This window comes from Ziziphus jujuba, chromosome 6, assembly GCF_031755915.1.
Source record: "Ziziphus jujuba cultivar Dongzao chromosome 6, ASM3175591v1".
In the NCBI taxonomy this organism is placed as follows: Eukaryota; Viridiplantae; Streptophyta; class Magnoliopsida; order Rosales; family Rhamnaceae; genus Ziziphus; species Ziziphus jujuba.
Genome location: NC_083384.1, coordinates 25,567,695 through 25,581,435, shown reverse-complemented (window position 1 = coordinate 25,581,435; position 13,741 = coordinate 25,567,695). Strand labels below are relative to the sequence as shown.

General features: G+C 31.3%; 1 protein-coding gene across 14 annotated transcripts; it reads left to right on the top strand.

Annotated features, from left to right (window-relative positions):
• The first annotated feature begins 5,547 nt into the window (after window positions 1-5,547).
• Window positions 5,548-11,816, top strand: LOC107433543 (zinc finger CCCH domain-containing protein 45). 14 transcript variants are annotated; one of them, XM_048464210.2, is made up of 10 exons: window positions 5,549-5,967; window positions 6,465-6,670; window positions 6,853-6,958; window positions 8,615-8,823; window positions 8,896-9,147; window positions 9,246-9,322; window positions 9,418-9,790; window positions 10,442-10,498; window positions 11,363-11,427; window positions 11,512-11,816. In XM_048464210.2, exons 3-10 carry the CDS (start codon window positions 6,868-6,870, stop codon window positions 11,576-11,578), a joined length of 1,191 nt encoding a protein of 396 aa, XP_048320167.2. In that variant the 5' UTR covers window positions 5,549-5,967; window positions 6,465-6,670; window positions 6,853-6,867; the 3' UTR covers window positions 11,579-11,816. The 14 variants fall into 14 exon arrangements, with proteins under 14 accessions (XP_048320169.2, XP_048320167.2, XP_060674417.1 ...); XM_060818434.1 differs by having other exon boundaries at window positions 6,352-6,670; XM_016044837.4 differs by lacking the exon at window positions 6,465-6,670 and having other exon boundaries at window positions 5,555-5,967; window positions 9,418-9,596; window positions 9,675-9,790.
• Window positions 11,817-13,741: the final 1,925 nt, after the last annotated feature.

Sequence of the window (13,741 nt, the reverse complement as noted above, 5' to 3'; positions counted from 1 at the left end):
GGAATCAAATAGAATGTTTAGTTTTACTAATTTGACTTCCAAGTGAAAAATCCTAATTTTGAGTATAAAGTATTTAGGGCTCACAGTATAATTGGACCACTCGGTGTCCAATTTTAGAAATTTTAGATTTATTAATGTTATATTAGGACATTGGCATGCACCTAATGTCTTTGGTTTAAATTTTGAAGCCTGAGAAATATTTTATTATTATTTAGGTACCAAGATTGATATTTGAGGCGATCCGACAAAGAAGCTGGTTTAAGTTGTGATATATGATTAAACTTTGTTTTCTGAGATATTTTTTAGAATTACGTATTTGATTAATATGATATATAAATTACCTTATTATTATTATTATTATTTCTAAAACTATTTAATCATATACTTTATTATATGTTATGAAATAATTATTTGATTTATTACATTATGGTATATTAAATGGAATGATTTGGGATAAATAAATTTCAGTATATAGCTATATGTTTATTTTGGTATTTGCGAGAATATTTTGATATGATGGTTATGGATATTATTTGAAAAATTTTATAAATATATTAGTTTATGAGTTAATACTGGATTGTGGATTATTGTGTACTATACTATACCATGGATATGAATTATTAGATTATGATTACGTGCATTCATTTCACCATTCCCTGCTTAATCGCATGATTCTTAAAGTGGATGGGAGGTTTCAATTTGCGACGTCTAGGGTTGCATTGACAGTTCCCCCTTCATTGCTAGTCGATGACACACTAGAGCTCTAATTGTGGTCATGTGATAGGATATAGTAATGGTTATGATACAAAGCAAAATAGATAAATGCACTATGGATACGATATATATTTATATATTTATGATTTTCAATATTTATGAATTATGATTCATGACAATATTATTTTATTTACGAAAGGGATGGTTATTATCTTATTTTAATTTCTTTGTTCTATGATTTATGAAATTGTTATGTTTTAGGAATAAGTATAGTTTTGTAAAAACTATTTATCAAAATAAAGGAATTTTCAAAGAGTAAAAGTAAGGCCTCAAAAAAAGGATTTTTTAAGAATTACTATTACTTTTATAATATTTTATACATTCATTCATAGAGCTCATCTCTTAGTTTTGTTGTTGTTTTTTTTTTTTTTAATTGTTTCGCTAAGCTTTAGCTAACAAGTCATGTACGTCGCATTTAGACATTTTCATTATTTATATGTTATTCACACTGTTGATATAGTATTCTTTTTTTCGACTCTAATGACAATAACTATTTTTTCTTTTGTTGATTTTGATGTATTGATATTTTGCATTTAATCATTTGCACTCCTTAAATTGCTCTGATAGATTAACCTAATATGTGTAAATCTTATATTATTTTTTATTAATGCTATTGTGAGATTTCTATTAAAAATGTTTATGATATTTTATTTGTGTTGTTGGGTTATATCTAATTTATAAGGAAGTTCTATTGAACTTTCAATATCGATTTAGTGAGGTTTTCCTAGGCAGGACCTTCTTAAATTTGAAACTGGGGGGGCAATCCTGTCAATTAATAACATATTCTAATACATAAATAAATTAATACTTCTATTTTACTATGAATTTATAGAACTCATTAAGAATAAGAAATTAATAATGTTGCACAAGATCTTCTAAATATCTCTATCTTATGACAACTGTAGGGTATTTTATTTAACTCTAATTCAATTATCTTTTCTTAATCTCAAATCACATCATGAATCATTGATTGATGGCCAAATAATCACAAGCATTAAGAACATAATAAAACACTCAACATAGATATGAAATAAACATCATTTCATCAAAACTATAAACGACTTTAAATATTCCTAATCCGGCTATATCGTAGCCTTACAAAAGAAACTTAGAACACCATAAAGTTAAATAAAATCCTAAACATACTGCATGGTATAAAGAAAGAAGAAGAAGAAATTAGAAATTTAGGAAGAATGATGATGAATTCCATCTCAGAATTTGTCTCTTCTTTGTTCCTTGCCTCCTTGCATGTCTTCGATCTCTCTCTAGCCATCTAAAGTTCTCTCTAACAACCTATTGATCTCTATTTATAATTCTCTTAGGTTAGGCTTTTGTTTCCTAACTCAATCAAAAAATGTCACCTAAAAAACTTTGCCATAGTGCCACTACATCTGACAATGACCAAAAATGAAATTACATTAAAAATAAAAAATAAAAAGCTAGCATCGTAGCCTTAAAAATATAGAACAATAGCGCCAACTTTTTGAAAAATGTTTTAAGAATGTTCTTTGTATAGCACCATAGCCCTTGTCGGGTAGAGCTGCAACACCAATTCCTGAAGCTTGAATCACATTCTTTTCAATGCAAAACTCTTCCAAATATGTTTACTTTTACCCTATCTCTTGAATTTTGATATTCCATACAAAACAGACATGAAAAACCATAAAATTGCTCGCACGAACTTGTAAAATATTAAGTAACAGGTATTTGATCTATATAAATAAAATCCACTTATCAATAAGTTAGAAGCTATCTAGAATTTATCATGGTTTTGCCCATTTTCTTTAGCTTATTTATAAACTTTCATATACTTATTATTGAAATTATTTGTATTTGGTTATTTGTGGTGCTAAATTTTTGTTTTAGTTGTGGTTTGTTGCATTTGGACCAAACATACTATGAAAATGCTTCATAGGATCGTTTAGAGTCTTAACTCAGCCCCACACAAAACGAACATAGGGGATGCCTAAGCTAAGGTGTGAAAAGTGTTGTACACATTGAACTTTTGCTACATGAATTAGTAACCGTACCAATCAATATTTCCATCCACTAACAATTATCCAATAGAAATATGTCATTATTGCCCCCTACAAATTTCTTTTTTTTTTTTTTCTTTTCTTTTTTTTTTTTTAATAAACACATAGGCACACATATATTTTAAATATTTAGCTGCAAGATAGTAAAATTGATTATTCTTTTTCTATTACTTTAAAAGTAAAATAAAAACTATTACAATAGAGGTGGCAGTATGCGGTTTCAAGACTTTTAAACCCTAAACCATATTTATTTAATATTCATATTAAATGAGATTTTTGTTTTCAATTTATTTAATAAAATACAATATTTGCCTACATAACAACATATTAAATTATATACATTTATTTATCTTTACTTTTTATTTTTCGCAATAATTTATTTAATTGAGTAAATCTTTTTTGATAAATTAGGGGGGAGAATTTAAACACTGCATAGAATCTACAACTTAGGGGTTATCACCAATTATTATTGCCAGCTGATTTTTTTTCTCTTTCTAGAAAATAATTTTGTTACAAATGAAATTCGAGTTAAAATTTATCCCTAATCTCTGCTCCAATCCAAGCTTAACATGTTCAATTATCATACCCACAACAAGTAGTTTTTGTTTTTATATTTTTTTAAAATTCTAATTTAAAATAAAAAATATGAGTGTGACCTGAATCCACATTCTCAAACGTATATATATACAAGGGGCATTGTCACGGGACTAACCTCACTTATCTTCCCATAACAAGGTTGATATACAAATATACATCATATTTGTTTCTTCTTCTTTTTTTTTTTTTTTTTTTTTTTTTTTTTTTTTTTGTTGGTTGGTTGTAGCAATTGACCATTAGAATATATGATAACAAATAGTTTTTGACAGTTTTTGAGGCAAATCATTCACTAAGTTTTTATTAGAACTGCTAATTACCACCTCTTCATCTTCTTCCTTCGTTAATCGAAATGAAGTTTGGAAAAGAATATTTATTTCTTCCATTATTCTGACTTCTGAGAAGCACAACCAGACAAAAAGAAAAATCAAGAAATAGAATGAATAAGACTAAAAACCCAAAAACTAAAGAAGAGTATATCTAACATATATCATATGTCTTAGAAGAGTTATTTTTAATTAATGGTATCAATTGTTCTTAATTTTGAATTAATCAGATTGAACTATTATTAACCTTTTTTTTTATAAACTTATTTAATCTATTTAGAAACACAAAGATAGAACATATAATAATAAATTAAATTTAAATTTTGTGGTTCTTTAACAGTGAATCTATCAAGAGTACTTTTTTAAAATTATATTAAAGTACTCTTCAATTTTTCTCTTTTTCTTTCCCTTATCATATCCGGTTTATTGTATTTAGGATGCATTTTAAATTTTTTGTGGCAAAAAACAAAACAAAACAAATATAAGAGTAAATAGGGTTCCAAAAGCAGAGCCTAATTTATGGTAAAATAAAGCCAAAGAAGCAAACTAACAAAAACTTCATAATTGTATTGTTTACGAATAAAAGCAAAAAGCACATGATCGAAGTTAAATAACTATGGAGAATACGAAGTTTTTTTTTTTTTTTTATTTAATGTAATTTAGTTTTAAATAAGACATCTATATTTTTTACAACAATGACCACTGATTTTGATCTTGTATATTAGACTGGTTATATGTAAATTAAATATCTATTTTCTCTTTTAAGTATCACTTTTTAAAAATAAGATATAAAATTATAAAAAATAATTTTACTATTTAGTTTTTGCAAATGTTGCTATTTATTATGCATTATTATAGTTTTCCTTAATCATGTAGCAATATTCAATTATGATGTAGGTCTCAAAAATATAAAAAATAATTTTGTTCATTGATATGCTCTATTTTTTCAAAAAAAATATTTATAATTTTTTATGGGGCTTTTTTATTAAAAAAATTTGTGTCTTTTAATTTTGACAAAAATAAATTTATTTTCGAAAAATTTTAATATATATATATATATATATATATATATGTAACACTCATTATATACTTATAGTGCTTCCATTATTATTGGCCTTGTGCGGTCATATAACTGCATATGTTCAAGACTGGCTTGCCGATGCTTATATTGATTCAACATGTTGTATTCAATTCTTTTTTTTTTTTTTTGGGATAAAAAATGTTCTATTCAATTTGGATTCTAGTTTTAAATCCAAATTGTCATCCATATTGTAAACAACGTCTTTGTACTTTTATTTTCCTCAAGAAATAAAATGTCTTCTGTACTGCAAATTTAAAGAACACAATATTCATTTTCACTAGGAGAGCTTATGTTGTAAGGTAAGTGTTGATTTAGACTAAAGAGGTTCGTTGGGCTAGGTAACCGTCGCACCTCTCTTATACTTATCCTTCTTTGCATATCCAAAATTTATAAAATATCTATTTCCAAAAATAGCTGCATCAATCATTTTGTTTCTTTCTAACAGGTCAGGTTTAGTGTAAATTGTAGAACGGGCTAGCCAGTTCCTTAGATGCTGAGGTTGGATTACAATCCTACCAGACTACTTTCTAGGCTAAACTAATGCTCTAAATTAGCATTCTTTTCATTTTCTTTTTTAGTTTTTTCAATCATTTTCTACATAAATCAGAATAAATATATGGATTTTTTCTTTTCAGAATACATAAAGCACTATTTACTTTTTTTTTTTTTTTAATTTTTGCACTGAAAACTATTTTACTTTCTAACCCCAAAAAAAAAAAAAAAAAAAAAGGGAAGAAGAAAACCTCTTTTTACAGAAAATTCATATACAGAAAATGACAAAAAAGAAAGTGCTGAACCGCTGCTGCACCGGTCCACTAACATGAAAGCAGTGGAAACGAAAATCATCAAATCCAACAAATCACAGACGCGCAGGCAATCCTTTAAGGGGGTCCCATTCTAATGAAACCAAGTGATCGTGGCCACACGATTTCCCAGACTCAGAACCAGATCCGCAACGAATCTTAACGAGGAGGGAGTTCAGGAGCCCAACTGTAATAAAAGTGGTGTTTACCAGAGAACTAGGGCTCGGAAAATCACTCAAAAGCCCCATCGACGTTCAGAGTAATTCACACTCTCACTCTCTCTCTCTCTCATTAGTTTCTCTTCTTTCGCCTCCTTTTTCTCTTGGACTTTGTTCTCTCCCTCACTCTCAACTGTAAGCTACTTTCTTCCACTCTATAGCCTTTTTTTTTTTTTTTTTTTTTTTAATGGTTTGCTCAAGATTAGGTGTTTGTCTCTGCTTTTTGAATTTGAGGAATTTGGTTATCTTTGTTCCGCATTATTTGTTCGGAGAAGTTTCATGAATATTTCTTTTTAATCTTTGTGTTCTCTTTGTAGTCACATTGTTTCCTCATGTTTATATTTATGTGTTTGAACCAAGACAACAAAGATTGTAAAGATTGTACTCAAAATTGATTTTTTAATTCCCTAGGGAAACCTAATTGATAACATTGAGAACACTGTGAGAGTTTTATTAGCTGTAGATTACTTTATACATTGTTGGCTCTTAATGGAAACTTTTATGCTTTGCATTTTATAGGTGGCTTGGGAATTTAATTTCATTGTAAAATTTGCTTTATATGCTTTAAATATTTATATGCGGATTGCGGGGTTCAATGAACAATTACGCTAAGAATCCCACTCGTGCTGCAGAGCAAGTGTACTGGTATGATCCCATTTGCAAGCAGTGCTGGACTTGTCAGAACCCAGCAAATGGGGAATGCCATGTAGACTTGTGCTGCGGCCCATGTTATGCTGAAATTCATTGTTCCAATTATACCGAGGAGGGTGATATGTAAGAGACAGTATGGAAGAAACGTTGATTGACTTGTCCATTCATTTTAAGTACATAGTTTTTGGTACGGAAGATAGTAGTTCAATAATAAGCAATTCATTGATTCCGTTACTTTCTAATACTGCATTTTCTTTTCCCCATTTTACGTGCATTGTTGAATTTTTTCCCCCTCTTTTTAACTTGCATTGCTGATCTTACTTCTTGAGCAGTTTATATCGTATCTTAGTTACTACATTTGCAATGCAGTGGGTTGTTAGGGATATGTCATCTGACACTGCAAAGGAAAATGCATCCGTAGTTGATTCATCAGTCACTGGATGGAGGCAGGACATGGGGAATTCAGAAGATCCTGGTAATAAATAACTGTCTTTAATTTACATATTGCCAGTATGATTGCAGCTTTGTATAGTGTGGCTAAAGGAGTGTTGTTTTCATGAATTTAATCTTACCTGTGGATATGAATATATGCAAATTTGGACATGTTGTTACAACTTAAATTTTTCATCAAAAAAAGGAAGAAAAAAAAAAAAAAAGTAGTAATTTTTAGTGGACATTTCTCTGCTTATTTGACCTTTTCTCCATTTCCCCTTCCCAAATCTTCATCATCACAATTCAGTAGATGTGATAAGTCAGGGTAAAGTGAAAGATGTATACCATTTAGAGTCACTGTAGCCTATTATTGGAACACACATCAATGGCATATAACCTAGTAGCCATTGTTATCAGTATCGTACGATACATGATACGTATCGTACGATACTTATCATCTCGAAGCACAATCGATACGTACCATATGCCATATCAGAAATTTCATTGTATCAGAACGATTCAATAATTTACGTTTCCGATACCACCAATACACGAAAAGATGATACAAAAAATTAAGAGAGAGAGAGCGCTTAATCCAGCAACCAACAAAAAGCTTTAGGGCTAGATACTCTCAATCAACCAAAAACTACGATTTTCAAAATTCTAATTAAGCATAGGAGACAATCAAACACATAAATCACTAAATCACCAGAAAATCACTCCCAACAGCAACAATGGTAAGTTTGGTTCTCAGTTCTCCATCTTTTAATTTCTCTTCTTTCTTTCCTAGTTTTCTTTTCACTTTCACCAATGTTCGCGTATTTTCCAGTGGTTTCTACTTGTTAAGGATACCCATGCCTACCCTTCTGTTTCCTCTGTTTTCCACTTTCGTGAAGATGAAAAGAATTATGCAACCTCGTTTTCTCCGTCAATGCCTATTTACTGCCTTTTAAATTTGGGATGTAGCCATTGTGTGTATGGGGTGGGGTGTTATTATAATATTATTATTTTCTCTCTGTAGTTTTTATCTTAAATTTCCTTGAGGCTTAGTTATTCTTAGTTATTCTTAGTTATTCTCTTTCTTTTTTTTAGTTATTCTCTTTCACTTGCTTATATGATTATATCATTTATATTATTACTTCTTTTATATTTATATAATATGTTAAGAACTTTTTAAAAATTATGTATTTATATTTTTATACATACATACATATATATATATATATATATTATGTTTTAATAAAAATTAAGTTTAAATTGTATCTTACGATGCACGATACTTAACGATACATGACACATATTTTTATAAAAACGATACACGATACGATACACTCTTTAACAACCATGCTAGTAGCAATTATCTTGAACTATCTCCTGATTCAACCACTAAATATAATTGCAGTTTCAAAATGCACAATTGTAAGAATGCATCCAGATTGTGCTTTAATTGAACAAAATTATCTTGTGGGTTGTGACTCTTGTTTATTTTTGAAACTATATAATTCAGGCTATTTTACTCACCACCATCTTCCTAATAGTATAATTCAAGTTTCCTTATACCTTGGTGTTACTATATGCAGTCTACTAAGTTTGTGGGCAGAATGTTGGGAGTGTTACATCCAATTAATAAACAAAAGTTCTCCTAAATTTTCATTTCTAAAATTAAATATTTACTGTGTGAACATTATGTTGATTTCAGAGAGCTCAAGTTACAAAGCTAATGATCCTTCTAGGGAAGATTTTCGTGATTTTAGGGGTAATTCAGCTGCAAACAAGAAGGGTAAATTGTGTGATACTAGATATTTCATCATAAAGAGCTTGAATCATCACAATATTCAGCTATCAATTGAGAAAGGAATTTGGGCTACTCAAGTCATGAATGAACCAATTTTGGAAGAAGCTTTTCATGTAAGTCCTTGTTGTTATCATGTTTTATTTTGCAACCTTAGATATCATAGAGAAGCGTTGCTTGTCTTGCAGAATTCTGGTAGAGTAATTTTAATATTTAGCATCAATATGAGCGGTTTCTTCCAAGGGTATGCCCAAATGATGTCTTCTGTTGGGTGGAGGCGAGATAATATTTGGAGCCAAGGAAGTGGTAAATGCAATCCCTGGGGACGCAGTTTTAAAGTCAAATGGTTGAGGTTAAATGATCTTCCTTTTCAAAAGACTCTTCATCTCAAGAATCCATTAAATGACTACAAAACTGTCAAAATTAGCAGAGACTGCCAGGTGTCTTTGATGTCTATTGTTTTCAAATTATATTATTGTGGCATTGGCATCTAGGAAGACTGTTCATTATTTGACTTTGACTCTTATATTGTTGCCAGGAGTTATCTCCAGATATTGGAGAAGCTCTTTGTGACCTTCTTGATGGGACGAGTGATTTTGATGGCCTGCAGAATAGGTAATATCTTTAAATAGCTAAAATCTAACTTTCTGTTGATGCCCACTTTATTAGCCTTTTGTGGCTTTTGCTTGATTCTGGAGAAATTTTCCCAGGGATGATTTTCCTTCAAAAAGACCTTGTTTAGAACCCTCATGTTCATTAGGAGATGAAGAATATGATATGCCTCCATGGCATATGTCATGGTCACAAGCACCTATGCTTTATTCTTCCTTAATGTACCAACATCAGGCTGGAGCTAGTAGATACCAATTAGCACACCAGAGAACTGGTGGTACTGTACTTCCTGAATATTTTCTTGTCAATTTTGTTGATTCAAAAGTTACAAGGATGAAACACTTTCACCTTACAGGGTTCCTTTTTAATTTACAAGTAGACAGGGATGTGTCTTCTCAATTTGATGCATGGGGCTTGTCTGGAGAGAGTCCTCCAGCTAGTGTTCTTACCGAAGATGAATTTCTTGAAATGGTATTAGGATCCTATCTTAGCTAGTATGCGTTATGTCTTTCTTTATCGTTCCTGATTAATATCTGGTAGCACATTATTTTTATTTCAAAATTTCCTTCCAACTGACAGAGCTGGAGATGTCAAAGACAATGTTATGCTTGGTTATATATCCTCGAAATAAAATCAGTCTATTACATGGCAATATATCTAGTTAGAAATTGTGGTTTTGCATTCATTTTTAAGATATCTTGTTTGTTTGCTTTAGATGCAGTTTGTGTTTCATTAATTGCAAATTTTATGATTTTATTAAATTGTCTATGTATAGCTGTAATATTTTTAATGTGGGAATTGGGGTAAGATTTAATCTTTTGTTTATGTTAGTACCATGTCTTACTTTCAATTTTCATTTTCTTTAGAATTATTGACAAGAAAGTTACAGTCACACCTGTAATCATGGTTGCAATGGTTAGTGTTTGTGAAGTATGTGCTTTAGCTTATACCTTTGTTTTATTTAATATGGTGATATCCTATGTCTTTGTAATGGCTAGTTTTATTTGTCATCCTACTATTTATTTACTTTTTCCCCATGGCTTTGCCTTCCATCTTGAGTAGCCTTTTCTGTGATCTTCAGGGTCCAATGATAACTATCTTTTTCCTGATTTGTTAGTGCAGTCTTATGAAGAATACCTGGAGGCCCATAGCAGAAGCAGCAAGAAATTATGCATTCCCGTGAGTATTCTGTCCAGGAAGATCTCACTGATTTTCATGTGATTGCTTTATAATTGTATATGTTTCAATTAAATCATATTGATAGTTGGTGTCTCTATGACTACCAGCAGCTCAGTGTGTTTTTACTTTGTGTCTTTTTTGTTTTTGATTTTTGTGAACTGTGAAACTTTTCCTCTTTTCCTCTTTTGGCTTGAAGGATTGGTTCTTCTATCTGAGCAATTGCAGTATGATTTATTTATAACGTATATTCTCATTCCTTGCTTATGATGAACATCCACCATTTATTATGAACCTTAGCATCTCTGGTCACCAGTCTGTTCATATCTTTGATTGACGATGATATAAAATTAATAATACATATCAGCATCATCAGGGTTGATATTGGTGGTTTCATAATTACAGATAATATTTCAAACATTCATTTTCCCAGTGTCTCAACTCTTACCCATCGAATGAAATAAATTTTGACTGCATTATGTCGTCTGCTTGCTTTTCTCTGTATGTGCTGGGGAGACGTTAGTGGAAATAAAGGTTATCAGATTTTTTTAGTGCTTGATGGTTGAAGAAGGTAAAAATCACATATGAGATTAGTATGACCTGGTCTTTTACCCATTTATCATCTCAATGACATCAACAATATTAGCATTTGGAACATCTAGAAATTGATATTGACTGCCACATTGTTTACTTTGTTTAAAAACGTGAGGGTGAACTGAGTAGTTTAGGCTCCAAAGCAGGTCTATGATCATAGAACTCCTGTCTTTTTGCAGTTCTATTTGGCCTTTCATATGGTGTATCTGTCAGTCTGATCTTACTGTAGTCAGAATTCAGCTGCAAACTGAGTCATTTCTCGACTTTTAACAGGCTTCTGGACGATCATTGACAACACAGGACTCATCGAAAAGCAAAAAGCAGGACAATGCTGATTCGTAAATTCCTTGCTATTTTTACTGAGACTGAACCCCGAATTACACGATCTCTGTTTTTCATTTAGCTTCATAAATATTTGACAGAAACCTGAGTTTTGAATCTGATCGGTGCAGCTCGAGGAAAAGGACTCATTGTTCATCCCAGAAATAACCACATCAACAAATTTATCAAGCTTCTGTTCTGGCTTTTTCTTTATGGATGATAGTGTTCTAATCCCTATAATTGTGACTGATATTTTGTCAATGTTGTACACATATACGTACGTTGTTAATTGTTATGCTATTCATAAGTTACCTGGGGCCAGTTACCAACTTGTACAGTAATTGAATTGGCAGCATTGCTCCATTCCCTCTTAAGTAGTCAAGATAAAGGATCCTTTTATGCGGCAGTTTTGAGATAGAGTTATATATATAAATATATATATATATATATATATATATAGTGCTATATATATATATATATATAAATAACTTATGCGACAGAAAATATATCATCATTTTGTTATATAATAACTTCGAATTATCATTTTCTAAACGAATATGTTATCGGTTCGTTTATTTTTATAATTTTATTATTTTTTAATAAATTGAGGAAGCAAATTTTAGCAGCAGGCAACTCAGAATACCAGTGGTACGAGTGTTTCTATTTCGTTTTGAGTTGCATAAAATATTAGTTTTAGTGGAAACATTGTAAAATAATTGTCAACTCTTCCCTTTTCGTTAGTGAATTTTAATATTTTTTTTGTAAGCTGAAACTTAATATGGTGGTTTACATATTCTTATTTTTTTTAAGTATTTATTTCTTATTATCATTATAAATTGTTACTTTCTATTTATCAATCTTAAAACGGATGACATTTGCTGTCTCTAGTTTTCTTGACCATGTTTGAATTTTCGTACTCCACTCATTAAAAAAAAAAAGAAAAAAACAAGGGTTAAAAAATAATTGTAGTTGGATACCTTAAATTGTCTATTATATAGCGAATTTGGTAATTTTACTACTAAATGCCATATTATCATATATTTACAAATTTCATTAGAATTTATATATACATATGTATCAGTAATATTACAATACTAAAATGCTATGTATCTTATTGGTATACCTATTCTCTGTCCTTAGTGGCGGATCACCACAGAGTGTCGCCTTATCTGGCGCATCAGTTTTCTTTTCATAGGTGTTAATGGAGGATTCTTCATTGAGCGGTACAGCTGGAGTCCCTAAGCTTCATCTAATCGTAGACAAAGTTCTATCCGAGAAGATTATCCCTAAACATAAGGTCCTCTTAATTGTTAGACGAGTGTGGTTTACACAGGAGTCGATAGGAGTGGAAGATTTACATTCCAATGTTTTCCTATTCTCTTTCAAATCGGCCTATGATAGAAACAAAATTTGGTTAAAAAGACCTTGGTCTATTAACGAATCACATCTCCTTCTGAGAGAATGAAGCCTAGGTAAAGCAATCTGAGACATTGATTTCAGCCATTCATTTTTTTGAGCGCAGATACACGGTCTCCCTCTACAATTCATAACTCGAGAAAATGCCATAAAAATTGGGGCCCTGTTCAAAGAAGTTATTCAATGTGAGTCTTCCTCTTATACGAATATTATCGGTACAAAGTATATGAGGCTACGAGTTCAGGTAAATGTGGAAAAGCCGCCCCTAACTGGGCTTCTGCAAAAGATAAGTTTAGGTGGAGTCTGGATACAATTCAGTTACGAACGGTTAGCAGAGTTCTACTATAACTGTGGGATCATTGGGCATAAGAAATCAAGCTGCAAACAACCAAGCTCTAATACTCAATTGACGACCGGAGACCTTTATGGCCCCTGGCTGAGAGCAGAAGTTAATGCTTTCACAGTGGTTACTGAACGTAGCTTTTTGCGAAGAGTAGAAATCCCAAGAGGCGAACTTTTTGATTCATTCTCCAAAGCAGGGGCCGGAACAAGAGGAAGTCACTAAGTTAAACCCCAACTAAGTTACCGACCAAGTCTCTGACCAAGTGAGCAACAGGACGGAAGAAGACATCGAGCCTCGTGCAGAGTGGCTGAATTTTGATAGACAATTATCGAAGAACACATGTCTAGAAAATACGTGATGGAAGACAGATCTCACCTACCCACTGACAATTGCCAGGCGCCAGCAGATTTGAATTTTGAAGAGCTGGCCTCTTACGTTTTTTATTTGGGCCGAAAGGATAAGGCTTTGGAATGTGGCCCAAAAGGGACTACTATTTTCTCACTTGCAGGCTGGAAAAGGAAGGTTACACCAGTTGGGCCACAAAAAAGATTGAGAGCCACTAAAGCCAACGC

Coding starts and splice junctions, on each gene's coding strand:
- LOC107433543 (XM_048464208.2), top strand. CDS start 6,868: ATGTCATCTGACACTGCAAAGGAAAATGCATCCGTAGTTGATTCATCA. Junction 8,824..8,895: donor TTTTGGAAGAAGCTTTTCAT/GTAAGTCCTTGT, acceptor CTTGTCTTGCAG/AATTCTGGTAGAGTAATTTT. Junction 9,323..9,417: donor TTTGATGGCCTGCAGAATAG/GTAATATCTTTA, acceptor AAATTTTCCCAG/GGATGATTTTCCTTCAAAAA.